At 52.7% G+C, this 14,408-nt stretch overlaps 4 protein-coding genes across 4 annotated transcripts; 1 reads left to right on the top strand and 3 right to left on the bottom strand.

Moving 5' to 3' along the window:
• Positions 1-25: 25 nt before the first annotated feature.
• Positions 26-6,316, bottom strand: CDEST_04032 (Putative Condensation domain, phosphopantetheine binding ACP domain, methyltransferase type 12; the record flags this gene model as incomplete). The annotated part of the gene is made up of 4 exons (XM_062920191.1): positions 26-2,527; positions 2,560-4,721; positions 4,773-5,712; positions 5,780-6,316. 4 exons carry the CDS (start codon positions 6,314-6,316, stop codon positions 26-28), a joined length of 6,141 nt encoding a protein of 2,046 aa, XP_062776242.1.
• Positions 6,317-6,340: 24 nt separating this feature from the next.
• Positions 6,341-7,285, bottom strand: CDEST_04033 (Putative Acyl transferase domain superfamily, Acyl transferase/acyl hydrolase/lysophospholipase; the record flags this gene model as incomplete). Its single annotated transcript, XM_062920192.1, has 1 exon — positions 6,341-7,285. The coding sequence occupies one exon, from the start codon at positions 7,283-7,285 to the stop codon at positions 6,341-6,343; it is 945 nt and encodes a 314-aa protein (XP_062776243.1).
• A 447-nt stretch (positions 7,286-7,732) lies between these two features.
• On the bottom strand, positions 7,733-9,472 carry CDEST_04034 (Putative cytochrome P450; the record flags this gene model as incomplete). The annotated part of the gene is made up of 3 exons (XM_062920193.1): positions 7,733-7,870; positions 8,039-8,314; positions 8,369-9,472. The coding sequence occupies 3 exons, from the start codon at positions 9,470-9,472 to the stop codon at positions 7,733-7,735; spliced, it is 1,518 nt and encodes a 505-aa protein (XP_062776244.1).
• A 2,409-nt stretch (positions 9,473-11,881) lies between these two features.
• On the top strand, positions 11,882-12,814 carry CDEST_04035 (Putative O-methyltransferase domain, S-adenosyl-L-methionine-dependent methyltransferase superfamily; the record flags this gene model as incomplete). The annotated part of the gene is made up of 3 exons (XM_062920194.1): positions 11,882-11,936; positions 12,013-12,093; positions 12,150-12,814. The coding sequence occupies 3 exons, from the start codon at positions 11,882-11,884 to the stop codon at positions 12,812-12,814; spliced, it is 801 nt and encodes a 266-aa protein (XP_062776245.1).
• Positions 12,815-14,408: the final 1,594 nt, after the last annotated feature.

Consider the following 14,408-nt stretch of genomic DNA (forward strand, 5'->3'; position numbering starts at 1 on the left):
TTCGCGAGACTCTACGATGGCCACACTAAGCTTTGTGTTGCTCTTCGCCAAGTGAGATGCCCTCCAGAGTTTCGATCGCTGCTCCAGACAAGGTGTACTCGGAGAGTGTCCGCGAGGCGTCCGAGGCCAAGGTATCGAGCAAGTAGACATACGCGCCTATCAGGGCCTCGGTGGCGTCCCAGCTGTACAGGTAGCTCTTGCAAGTGACCGTAACCGAATACGATCCGGCCGCGGACTCGAAGAGGCCGAAACTGAGATCGTAACGGTTGTTCTGAACGTCGCTATAGTTGTCCAACGACAGCCGGCAGTCTCCCAGAGCCACGTCCGCCATGGCTCCAACGCGGTAGTTGAAGGCGACTTGGCACAGTGGGCTGACGGAGTCATCACGCAGCACGTTGAGGCGGTCTAGGATCACGTCAAACGGGACGTGGCCATGGCGGCGCGCTTCGAGTTCTCGCGTTGACGTATGGCGAACCATTTCGGCAAAGGGCGCTTGTCGCTTGTCGTCCAGGCGGAAGCGCAGAGGCAGCACGTTGACAAAGTAGCCGATAATATCGGCGAGGCTGCCATCCTCGGGGCGATTGGCGTCGAAGACACCGATGCAGATCTCGGCGAGGTCGGGAAGCAGCTTTGCAAAGAGGGCCTGCGCGGTGGCGAGGTAGAAGTGGAACGGTGTAGCGCGTAGAGCCCTGCTGACGTCCTTGATCTTTGCCACAAGATGGCCATCGACATTCCGGATGCTTTTGTGAACCTCGTAGCGTCGCAACGGCCGGCGACGTGTAACAGAAGCAAAAGGGAGGAACGGCAACGCTTGAGGCAGCTCTGTATGTAATCTTTCCCAGTATGACACGCTTTCTTGCATGGCGCCCGACATGGACTCAACAGCTCGCCTCTGCTCGGCCGCCGCGTCTATGCATAACTTGGCCTGCCGGCTCAGTGGCTGCATGGAATACGCCCGACCGAGGTCACGCAGAAATATGGACCAGCTGACGCCGTCTATAACGATGAGGGGGTAGCCGAAGATGGCAACGTATGAATCATCGTCCTCTACGTGCACCAACGTGGCGCCGAAGGTCTCACCATACTCCAGGTCCCACTCATGCTTCTTCAGTGCGCTGAACTCTCGATCGATGACTCCGTCAGCACGCGTGACCGCTCGGACTTGCTTGAGAAGCAGGGCGGAGGTCAGCGGTTGGCGCAAAAGTCCCCGAGTCAGCTCACCCGTTTCGTCGTCTGTATAGAAACAGGTCCGCAGTGACGGGTGATGGGCAACGACGTTGACGAGTGCCTCGCGCAGCCTCGCAACATCGAGCGGCCCCGTGATGGTGTAGCAGACGGCAATGTTACTAGCCGCCGAGTCGTCTAGAGCCTTTCCGAGGTACCAGAGCCTAGATTGCAGATAAGATAGCCTCTCGACTCTGGACGTATTCCTCAATCGCTTCTCGGGGAGTTGACGAGACTGCGTCTGAACATTGGTGCCTGAATGCGTATCATGACCCCCCTCAGTCTCGTCCTTGAGTAAAGGTGCCTCTGGCTTCAGATCTTCTTGGGCACTCGGCAAATCAAGAGACGCACGCGTTGACGTTGTTGAGCTGCTTGTCGGGGGCGGGGTTGCGATCGATGGCGAAGAGCTAAGTGATGAAGCTACTGGGCCATCGGAATTGTCCGTCTTGCTGGTTAGACTGGCGTTGGTATCCGCGCCCTCGCCTGTGTCCGAGCCGTTGGTGCTGCGGAAGGAGAGGTACTGGGCAGCCGCGTCGGCGCAGATTTCGTGGATCGTTTCTCCTCCGAGTAAGCGGAGGACGGGAACGTCGACCGAGACCTCTTTTAGGAACCATGAACGCGTTTCCACCGCCAGCAGAAAGTCAAAGCCGAGGTCGAGGAGTGGTGCGTGCACATTGATAGACCCGGCGTCGAGCTGCAACAAGGTCTCAAGCTTGGCCGAGAAGGCATCTTGCAGCGTGGCCTCGGCCTCCTGTGCTGACCCGGTGCCGTCTATTCTCTGACTGAGGGGCGGGGCTTTGCCGTCATTAACCCCCCCCTTCGAGCCGGCTGCTTGTTGGTCTTCATCAGGCCGGAGCAAGACGAAGTGCGACAGTCGATGATCGCTAACCCACGATGGCCTCGAGAGTTCGGCATCGTCCGGGCGATCCGGAAACGGCTCCAGGCCCATGCAGATGTCGGAGGGCAACCCGGAGTCAGGAGGGCTGGCGAGAACAGCTTCGGTGAATAGCTGGTGGGCGTCGGATTCCGAGGTCGGCATAAAGAACTGCTTGCGGAGATGCTCCAGCAGCTGGCGGCCCTGGCGCGTGACGTAGCCGGCGTCGGCGAAGACACCCACATGCATGACCGAGGCCGGCAGACCCCTTGCGCGCCGGTTCGCAGCCAGCCCGGCGGCCATGAACATGTTGGCCGCGTGGTAGTTGGACTGGCCGGCATTGCCGGCAACAGTGGCCAGTGATGAGAACAACACAAAGTAATCAAGCTCATCACCGAAAAGCTCGTCCAAGTTCCGCGATCCATCCACCTTGGGCCTCAGCGTGTCGTTAAAGCATCCACCTTGGGCCTCAGCGTGTCGTTAAAGCTATCGGCGTCCATGTTCAGGAACAGCTTGTCGCGGAGGACAAGCGCCCCGTTGGCGACGCCCCCGACGGACGGCATGACGTTAATGCGCATCTGCTCGAGGGCCGCACGAATGCTTCCCTTGTTAGTGACATCCATGCCATACACACCGACGTTGATCCCTTGCCTCTGCATCGTCTCGAGCCACTCGGGATTCACATCGCCGCCTCGGCTGGTGATTGCGATGTGACGGGCTCCGTTTCGTGCCATGAAGCCGCAGATCGACTGTCCAAGATCACCGTTCAGGCCGACCATAAGGTGCGTCTTCGAAGACGAGAAGATGCCGGTCGTGCTCAAGGGTTTCACCTGGACCGGGACCTTGGTGCTGGTGCTTCCAACCCTGACGTGACTGTCCTGCGCATGCCAGTCGATGATGGAGGGATATGCTGCGGCAGACGATTGGCGTCCCGGAAGGGCGTCTCTTAGAACCATGCGCACCTCACGGTCCGAGCCGGCGGCGGCCTCGCTGTCAACGAGGCCAAGGGCGTCGGCGTATGCATGGCCCAGCGCCTCGCCATCTGTCTCGAGGAAAGCCGGCTCGAAGCGGATCACGACACAGTCAGCAGGTAGGCATGGCCGGAAATCCCGCTTCATGCCGGCTTCTTGTGCCGAGAAGTCAATCATGGCAGCGACATCGCCCGGTATTGTCTGTCGCACCAACGAGTCGAGGGCGCGGGCATCGATCGGGATCCAGCCTTTCGGAAGGGCCGTTGCCTGCAATGAAGAGGTCATGCAGTAGACTTGGCGACCTCTCCACAACCGGCAGCCTGCAATGGCTCGAACCAAGGTCTCGGCTGGCTCGTAGAGCAGGACAGACCCACGCCGGGGCACTCGTGGGGCGAGACTGCGTGCCACGAGCTGTCCAGCAAGAGCCTCAAGGAGTCTGCTGGCTTGGTAGCGAGGAGCCGATGGCCCAGATGGCGAATCGCCGCCATAAGTGAAGGGGATCGCGCCATCGACATGGACAAGTGCGACAGACGCGTTGGACTGGGTCACGGCAAAGGCGCTGCTCATGTTACACGGGGTCGACCCGGCGGCGATGATGGAGCCGTAGCAGAGAAAGTGTCGATGCTCCGGGTCAAGGAGTGCCACAGAAAGCTGTACGTCCATCAAGACTACCGGTCCGTTCGAGCTGGAAGCACGAGCCCGCATCAAGCAACGTGACAGAGCATGCTCGAGCCCAGTTAGCGACAAGATGCCGTCATCGGTGCTCTCGACCTCGAAATCCCAGTCTGCGCCTGCTCCTCCTGCCGCATCGATATGCCTGACGATTACTCGCTGCGCGGCATTGTATTGGTCGTTTATGGCATCGTCGGGGACAAGGCGCGGGATCAGTAAAGAGCCGGCGTCGAGGGCGGGCTCGGTCTCGGTCGTCCACAGCATGGGCTGGCGATCCGACGCGTCGACAAACCCTCGCTGGCCGGCCACTGCCAGACGGACAAAAGCCTCGGCAATAGCAACAGTGGGGTTTGAGCCCTCGTCCTTGGGGGTCCATGTGATATCCAGAAGCTGCAAGTTAATGTCGCGCTGCTCGGCCCGCACGGCTCGCGCGATGCCGGCGAACATGTTGGCCTGCGGGTTGGGCCCTCTGCAACCCGCCGTCACCCACAGGACCGACCGGGCCCTCTGCAGGAAGGTCTGGAGGCTTTGCAATCTCGTCGCCGTCATGAAATTGTCGTGGCCGAAAAGGGGCTGGTCGAGTTCGGTGAGGCTGATGGCCGACACGCGCTCCTCGTACAGACTGCCAACGGCGAGCCGGTCAAGACTGGATGTTATCTCGATGGTCGTGCCAGACCATGGGGCGAGGGCGCTCTTCAAGCCTCGCGCCAGCCGGGCCACGGCCGGCGTGTCGCCCCCGATGATCAGCAGCTTGGCGACGTCAGCCAGCGGCGGGAGCGTGGCCAGGTTTGACAACGGACGGCGCAGCAGGTCGACGCGGTCGTCGACGGCCTGCGCCACCAGCATGGACAAATAGTGGTGCTGGGGTACCGGGCTGTCCGATGCGATGTGGTCAACCCCCGAGAAGCCGGTCCGCCGCAGCAGATCGTCCCACTGCGCGGACGGGATGCCGGGGGCCCACTTTCGGCCCTCGTCGCCGACTCGGGGGCCGAGCCATCAGCCCGACAGGACGCCCAGGATGAAGCCCAGACGCAGCAGGTCGCCCGTGATCTCCATCATGACCAGGTACTCGCCCGGCTTCAGGAGACGGCGCACCTGGCGCATCGTGTCTTGCAGGTGCTTCGTCGCGTGTAGGACGTTGGCCGCCACTATCACGTCGTAGGCGCCTTCGGGGAAGCCCTGCGACACGATGTCTTTTTCAATGTCCAGCACCTGGAACGTCATACGGCGCCGTCGGACTTGGTCCGAAAACCTATCGGCCGCCCGCTCGAAGAAGCCCGGTGACACGTCTGTAAAGGTGTAGTGGCCGTAGGCGTTGCCGACGGTCCGCAGCACCTTCTGCGTCGTGCCTCCGGTGCCCGCGCCAATCTCGAGGATGTTGGCCCGCGGGTAGCGATGAGCAACCTGGCCGACCGCCCGAGCGATGTGGTCATTCATCAGGCCGAGCCCGTGGCCGTCGACGTAGAAGCGCGTGAGCATGTCGTCCTCCATCATGACCTCGAGCGGCTGTTTCTCGCCACGGATGATGGATGTCAGATTCTCGCCCACCGCTCGCATGAGAACCATGTCGATTCGGTCCTGGAACCGCTGTGAGCCCTGCCACACGACCTCTTTCGTATCATCGAGCCACTCGCTCTTGACCGTCGGGTGGCGTCCTGCGCCGACCTCGTCGACCCAGTGCTGCGCCGACTGTACGAACATGCGGTGATGCCACGTCGAACTGCTGATCTCGCCGGGCGATAGTTCCTTCAGCATCGTGCGGTAGTAGTACAGCGCCGTCCGGCCCATGGCATCACCCAGATGGCCATCGTCGCCGTCGCCGTCAACTTGCTCGGGTGTTTCTTTCTCGAGAACGACCTTGTCAACGCCCGTCGACAAGTCGCTGTCCCACTTGACGTGCGAGAACAGCACACAGCCGCCATCGGCGGAACTTGCATGGTCGGCCATGGCCCGCATCGTCACGCCCTCCACCTGCACGGCGACGCGGCCCGAGTCGCGAAACGCAATTTACACATCGCCCTCGAATCCCTTGGGCGACGATGCCGTCGTCCGCATCATCCCACGACGCCGACGTGGAGGCGTAGCCAAGCGACCTCTGGGCCGACTTGGTGCCGCGGAAGAGTCCACTAAAGGCCAAACCAACCTTCTTTAGAGACAAGTAGAAAAGCTCGACGTCGACTGGGCTGAGGTTGGGCGGCGGTTGGCTCGGCGACGGCAGCAGCGCTTCTCCTTGTTCGGCACCGTCCTCGTCCTCGTCCCGGCCCAGGTGTACCTCCAGGCGGCCACTGCAGGTCATCTCGGGTGTCGCGTCCGAGTCTGACTGGGCTGCCGAGAAGGAGAACTCGGCCGAGAGCAGATGCGGCCCCTTCAGCACAAGGTGCAGGTCGGTCATGAACTCGCAAGGGTTATTTTCCCGCAGCACGACAGCCCTGTGTAGTACGACATCGCACAACTCGACCAGCCTCACAGGCGATGCGCCTGCGAGAGCCTTGACGGCTGCTGTGATCGCCGAGATGTAGGATGTGCCGGGAAGTACGACCTGACCCTGGAACACGTGGCCCTTGACCCACGGCATCTCGTCCAGGCGCAGCACGTTGCGTCAGCGCATACGGCCCGGCGTGCTGTCGGGCGTTCTACGGCCCAGCAGGCCATGGTATGGCCGGTCGGCGAGGCGGAAGTTGCGCGAGAGTCTCGACTCTCGCCAGTGCACCTTCGAGTGGTCCCAGCGGTAGGCCGGCAGGCTCTTGACTAGCCGCGGCGTTCTGGCTCCGGCCCCGGCCTCGACTCCGGCCCCGGCTACTCCGTCAAAGGCATAAAAGGCGCGGCGGTAGCCGTCAAAGTCAATAGGGACCGCGGATCCGAGGTGCTCCCAGAGATAGCCGAGACCACTGGAGAAGGCCTCGACCTCGTCGTGCCCGCGCTGCATGACGCTGACGTAGGGGAGTGAGGCACCCAAGGATGCCTTAAAGATATTCGTGGCGGGTCCTTTGAGCGCCGGGTGCGGTCCGACCTCGACCACGGCATCAAAGGGCCCGGCGCGCCACAAGGCGCACTCGACGGCGGGTTCGAACAGCACCGGGTTGGTGAGATTGTCAACCCAGTACTGGTCTCTCACTACTCCCAACCTGCTGCCGTCGTCGTCGTCGTCGTCGTCGTCGTCGTCGTCGTTGGCGTCATTGTTGTCATTGTCGTCCTTTTCGACATCAGCGAGTACCGAATCTACATCGCCACGCACGCTCGACACCCAGACACAGCCAACAGGATCAGGTTGTTGGACCTGGATGCCACACGACCGCAATGATGCGAGATAGGCGGGCGCGCAGGCCTCCATGTGGCGCGAATGGTATGCCATGTCGACCTTTAGCTTTCTGGCGAAGGTGCCTTCGGCTGTCAGGTGCGCCTCGACTTGGTCGATAACGTCGGCGTCTCCAGAGAGCGTGACGCTGGTGGGAGAGTTGGCGGCCGCGACGCTGATGCGCCCGACGTACTCGGGTCTCGCACAGAGCCCGCTTGCGCCGTCCCAAGACAACCCAACAGCCAGCATGGCACCGCGCCTGTCGCCTGCGGGTCCTGCGGCCAGCCTTGTGTGCAAGCCGCGGTAGTAGGCAATGCGGATGGCGTCGCCGGCACGAGGCAGGATGCCGGCGGCGTACAGCTATTAGAGCATTCCTATTTAAAAGGGAAAACATAGGCTACTTATTACATATATACATTAAATCACTATTAGCTAAATTGATAATCTAGATTTTTGCTTCTATATCTAAGTGAGGCCTCCCTAATATATTTACACCTCTCAATAGAACTAACATCAGAAAGAGGATACGTAATACCCCCTCGCAAGTTTACTATGATAGATGGAAAAAGTCCTAATGCATTAAAGAGAAATATAGATCAGTACAATTAGCTGCTAAAAGAATATTAACAGAGTTTCATTAGTCTCTTTGCTTGCATCAAGTGAGCACTGAGCTACAATACTTTTAAGACAGACTTCCTAAGATGCAGCCTTAGCTGGTGTTAATTTACATGAAAGAGGCTCCTTTTGCCAAAGCGTAAAAACCTTCTGAGCGTTCCAATCAAGTGACTTGTCGCTCAATGTTACATCGAAATGTAGCAAAACAGTTGCTAGAAGCTGTGGACTGTTAGAGTGCGTCCTAACGAGATGAAAAGGTCCTTTCTGAGAATGAAGAGAATGTAACTGGGAATGGTGTTTCTTACCAGCCGAATTTCATGCATTGCAAGATCCTGAGCATCATGGCATTAGTAATAACGCTTCAAACCAGGCAGTAAGAATCCATACTTTGCCTATACAATTCATTGGCCCCATTAGGAATGGCTTAGCCATGTCCAAATGATCCTTTTCAAACTCTGGATCCTGAAGCCATCGTTGCGGGTGGAACTCGAGGGGTTTCTTAAAGTACTGCTCCTCAGTATGTATGGATAGATAGTGGATGCCAACAACAGTCCCTTCGGGAATCCATTCTCCGCAGATTTGTGCGCCTCCCTTTGGTATCTCCCGCGGCAATGCGATTGGTAGAGGAGGATGCAGTCGGAGCTTTAACAAAGTTAGCAAAGACTATTGTCTAAGGCAACAAATTCGGTTTACTTAGGCGAGTAAACGTGTACTTACTCCCTCTTGTATCACAGCCTGCAGATACTTCAGGCTTAATAAAGTTTCAAGTGACATATCTTCAGTTGTCGAGAATGTTGAACGAATTTCTCGGGTTAGCTTTTCTAAACATTGTGGGTTACGAAGAAGGTAGAATGTGGTCGCAGACAGCGCTGACACAATGGTTTCTGTTCCTGCCGTCATGAATAGGAATGCGTTGGCGTATTGCTCTTCCATTGTCAAACTCTCGGAATCTTCGTTCTTTTCGAGGATTCTAGACCACAAGTCGGGGTGTTTAGGCGTGCGCTGGAGTCGTCTGTCGACACGCTCAGCACAGTACTTCCAGTTCTCAAGTTGCTTTTCCTGCACCGTCGGGTTGTATTTGAGAAAAGTGTCTGCAAGCAGCCTCGTAACTCGGCTGTACCTCTTGAAGGCCAGAAGAAACGTAGCGGCCTTGACCGAGCCGAAAATTGACTCGACCCACGGCGAACATTCTCCCTCTGCGAGCATATTGAGATCTTCGTTGAAAGTCAAATCGCCCATGATATCAAAGGCCGCGCAATTGTAGTATTTTACAAGATCAACGTGATTGGCGACACTTGCCTTGTCGGCCAACTTGACTTTGAATATCTCAGCCCATCTGGAAAAGATAGGCTGCTGTTCCATGAGGGCTGTGTTGCTGAAAGATCGTGCGAGTACTTTTCGCTGCCGGGCATGATTGGCGTGTTCTCGTGCTGTGATGAGGTTGCTGACATCTGCAAAGCCGAATACTTTCGAGTAGAATAGCGATTCTTTGACAATTCCGCCTGCCTTTGTAGCGTTGAAACCGTGAATGTCTTTCCATACCCCGTCTCCTCCGGCAAAAGAGAGGGTACGTGGCCCAACCCTGACAATGGGACCATGCTTTCTATGGAGGGCTGGACGATCAATATTGTCATTTCCGGTGATCGTCGAGTAGATTTCAAAGATGTTAGAGCATGCGCGTAGCTTCGGCCCGGGGAACCTGCTTAGAGGACCGAAATAGACGCTGTGGATGGTGACGATAATCTTGTAGAAAAGCAAGGATGTAAGAACAGCGCTGAAAAGATAAGAGCTGACCAAAACTTGAGCAAAAGGAAAAAACATAATGATGACTAGAAAACTTGATTTTCGACGCAGCTGTGTCTCCAAAATGTCAGAATTTGATGTGATAGAACTCGCGACGCTCTGGTCTGATCGTCAAATAGTCAAAGATAAGAATTCACCCTAGAGTATGACATTGGTAAAGGGACTCGCAAGTAGAATTTGCAAAGACTTCAAGAAAATCTCAACTGGATCAGATTCTAGTGTACATAAAATGGCGGTTAGTAAGGGAACTTCTACGCAATGAGCTCTTGCATTATCTGTAGTGCATTGCTGAAGTCTGTGCTGATGTCCTGCCGCTTAAAGTTCGGGTTTAGAACCTTAGCTTATAGTAGGCACGTTTTACTCATTTTGGTATTCACTAAGTTTGCCTGTAGACTAGGTACCGCTGATGCTCAGGCTGACAAGCCCTACCCTTGCTAAAATAGACTCTCCAGACACACAGGTAACTAATCACGGGCGCGAGTCGTAAGATATACAATAGTGCTGCTGTCAAGTCAAGCTTGGCTGCACCTCTAAATTCTCCTAGCTAGAAAGTAAAACATTTACAAGCACCCATGCTACTATCGTTGAATGTTCTAAATTGTAGATAGAGTTTGACTCTACAGGTAAGTAGGTAGAGTTTCGCTTTCGTAAGGTTAATTGCAGTACTGTTAGATTCACACCAGCAAGGCCTAAAACGTTAACTAAAGTTTAGGCTATTCTTTTTTACTTCACCAGGATAACAGAAAACCTGCTCTCTAAAAAGTACCGTATCTATACGGTCCTTATCTACATAAAGGTTAAACTAACTTAACTTGAGCTGCACATGCATTTATTTTCATAGAAAAGACGATCGGAAAGTAATCACGTATGAAACTTATACGTTAGCTTGCCCCGGTCTGCAGGAATGCAACAAGATCTTCTTAGCTGACTCGGAAGAGCTAATCTCTTGACAATGAAGGCCTGACAGACGCAAAGTCTCTGATCCTCTACCACCATTTCCCTACTGAATAGAGCAGTTGTGAGCGCTGGAGAGCTTGGTGGCAACTTAAAACCATGATAAAGAGTTGTGCGTAATCAGTAAAAGTGTTATGATATTTCAAGTTCAGATGAGTTTCTATGTCTCGTGTTATCTCAGACGATCACGTGAAATCTCTTCTAAACTTTCTACGTGCAGCGATTCCTTGTTAAAACGAGTGTACCTCACTAATGGAGCGACTCTTGCTAGAACCGTATCTCAAAGTCTGGAGCATGAATTGAAGTCTATTGAATGGAAGTAGATGGAAGTGTATTACATTGAGTAGAAGGCCTTCGGCTGCAGGCTGCTTTCGTGGACAACGGAGGGCATTCGGACCGGGCCTAAGATTCCGCCGGACCGGGTAGTGCGGCAGGGATCCAGTTCATGCAAATGTCCGTCTTATACGATCGTATGCCGAGGAGTTCGGGTTGCCACAGGGTCAGGCCAGTCACAACTCTGTACCTGTAGACATATAGCGTATTCCAAAATTCACCTGCACAGGTAGAGCAGGAACTCTGTAAACATGCAGCCACACTTGTTTTAGCTTAGCAGTAATACGTTTAGCTTTACAGTACCCTCTAGCGTGTAGATGCATCTCCAGTCCAATCTAACACCAGCGGGGTTTTCTAACTAAACCTAGTACAATTCCAGGCAACTACCAGTCAAACATATTGCATAATATCGTTAATTAGTAAAGAGTTACCTATTAATATCCTTTCTGCATAAGATAAAAGCACTGACATGGTGCCTATTTCTGTGGTAGGGATCTCAAGCGAACCACTTGGCCAAGACTTGAACACAAAATTCTATGACCATGACTACCGTTACAACGAAAACTGAGGATTTGAAAGAACTGCAAAGAATTCTTTGCCAAAGCATTGACGAACTGCTTCTAGAACTAGAGAACCACGGCCGAGATCCACCTTCGTTGAATCAACTTGATCCCCAAATTCTTCTTGCGCCTCCAGTTGGCGAGAAGCCAAGACAAAGCATTAGTAGATCGTGTGAGAAAATAAGAATGCTGGTTCAGGGACCTATGGATGTATGTGTATCCCCGTAACCAAATCCTCTCGGATGCCTGTGCTGTACATCTCAGATAGCATTGTAGTCGGATCTTTCTAATCATGAGACTTTTCAGTGGATGATGCAATCGACTGGTGGACATGTGTTTCCTGCTGTTCTAAACACTGCTATGGAGCTCAATTTGCACAATCTGATCTCTTCGGACGCTCAGACGCCTACAAGCTTGGCAGACCTGGAAAAGAACAGCGGAGGATCTCAAGAGCTTATTAGTAGGTAATAGCGTATAACTTGAAGAGACTATGGATTAACTAGTTATCTAGGTCGTCTTCTGCGATACTTGACACAGCGATTTGTCTTTCGGGAAGTTTCTCCTGGTCATTACCTTCAAAATGCAAATTCAAGCATTCTACGGCTTTCAGGAGTTGAAGCTCTCATGGGACTATGGTTAGCCTAAGTTTTCCGTAAGACGGTAGACTGAGTTCTGATCGCATATATAGCTCCGATGATATACTCCGCGCAGCCTCGGCCCTCTCAATGGTAATGAAGGAGAACAGCTTTCAATCAGACAACGGAATGAGCGCATTCTCGAAAGCGTTTCAGAGTATGTGTTCATATTCTATTCTCCGTTTAAAAACCCAGACGCTGATTACTTTCTAGCGAACTTGGAGTCGTTCGACTACTACTACCAGAAGGAGCCAGAGCGCGGCCGACGCTTCTCCCTTGCAATGACACCTTTTACCGTCTCCTACGCATCCAGTCTAACCCTATATCCTTTTCAAGATCTGCGACCTGGCGCTCTAGTCGTTGATGTAGGTGGAGGCAGTGGACATGTTTCCAGTGAAATCGCAAAAGCAAACCCGCATCTTAACTTTGTCGTACAAGACTACGAGGAACCCATTTCGCTCGGAAGAGCGACTTACAAAGAGTCTGGATTACCCATCGAGTGGCAGGTGCATAACGCATTTCAAACACAGCCTGTGAAAGGTGCTGATGTGTATTTCATGCGACGTGTGTTGCATGATCACTCGGACACTGTTGCAGCTGATGTTTTGAGGATGACAGCTGGGGCCATGGACAATGCGTCTCGAATCTTGATCGAAGACATGATTGCTCCAGATTTATATGGTGAAGACAGCGACTGGTTCACTAACCAAGCAGACATCGTTATGATGATGATGCATAATGCTAAAGAGCGAACTCTTGCGCAATGGGACGCCTTAGTCAAGAAGGCGGATGAAAGACTGAAAATTGTTAAGGTTTGGAACGGTGCTGGGGACTTTAAAGGGAACAGTGCCATAATTGAAGTCACCTTAAACCTATAGAGATTAGCTACTAGAATGATAATGTTGTATTCTAGTAAGTTTAGTAAGTTGATTTATTTTCTACTCCTCTCTATGTTATATATTAATCCTATCTCATACTATGCTCTCTTCTTACTATGTGTAGAGAAGTAGAACGTATTGCACACTGCATTAATTAGTTATCATACAATTACCTAAACAGTTTGTAAGGCTTCTAGCAAGATTCAATAATGGTAAGATTATTGCTTAAAGCCAAGTATAATTAAACAATACCTATAGTTGCTGCACATTTAGAATACATTATGTCTAGCTATAGAGATTACCTAATACAAAAGCACTTGCTAAACGTTTTACTCGTCATAGGCTACATCAGACCCCACTTATAGAATATTGTCGGAGTCCTACTTCTACTAACAGATAGAGGACGTCTTCGATTTGCTAGCAATAGTAGTTAACTGCAAGAGATAGTTTAGTCTAGCTACGCAAGGTGCGTAATATAATTAGAGGCATTTAAAAAAATGAATTTTAGACATGTAACTATTTCAATTCTTTTATAATAAGCCCAATGTTGATTATCATTACAATACCTCTCATTCTTAAATATTTGGATCTTGGATCATCATTTTCTTCACTTTGTCCATGAAATTCCCACAATAACTCTTTTCAGCCTTCATATACTTTTTTCCACCTTTCCCATACCCCCAGCCGATCGTTATCCATTCCTCTGGGTCATAATCCGGTGCGCAGTCAAGAAACATCCTCAACCTATCACTCATTGCTGGAAGATTTTCTCTTGACAGCTTCGTCGCATAAAATCCCGCCCTTCCAATCTCACCGAATTCAAAGGCTAATGTAACAGCAAAAGAAAAACTTCCATCCTTCGCACTGGAAAATCTACGGATCTCCTCAACTTCTGCCTCATCCAGCGGTTGACAACCTGCTAAACTAAGTAATCCATCAGCTTGATTTTTTGATAGTGGCCCCGGTACACGCCAATAAATATTGATCGTTTTGGAATTCCAATCAATAGCCAGAGTTCTCACTCTGCTCAACCCTTGCACCCTGAACTTTTCTACTTGGCGGCGAATCGAGCTGGGCACAAACCCAAGATCAAGAACCTCTTCCATAGAACGTGTTTGACCCAGGAATAGCCATGACTTGACAAGTCCTGTTGAGGTGTCGAAGTCACACGATTGTTGTACTTCGCCGTTAAATAGCTTAGTCCAGGATTGCGCTAAATCGATTAGGGGACCAGGCTTGATCAACTCTGCTTGGATGGCAAGAGCGATAGTATCTATCGATTTGTCTTGAAAAAGGCGGTAGTTGAGTGCTGAATCCTTGGAGGTGGCTCGCCATCCTAAAATGGCGTTGTTGAAGTGGGTATCATAGGCTCTGAATACTGCCTTCGTCGCTGATGCTGAAAAAGGGGCATCGAGAATTTTGCAAAGTTCTTCGACATCCTTAAGAAATCGAGGGTAAGAAAAAACAGCAGGATCTACTGTAGGCTTTACGTTGTAGTCAGTGTCCTTCATAAAACGAGGACCTGATAAGGTGGTGTGACTCATGATGTCCATTGTGGTAGGAAGTGGAATATTCTGTGATTGAGCTGAAGTGA

Source organism: Colletotrichum destructivum, chromosome 2 (assembly GCF_034447905.1).
Source record: "Colletotrichum destructivum chromosome 2, complete sequence".
Lineage (NCBI taxonomy): Eukaryota > Fungi > Ascomycota > Sordariomycetes > Glomerellales > Glomerellaceae > Colletotrichum > Colletotrichum destructivum.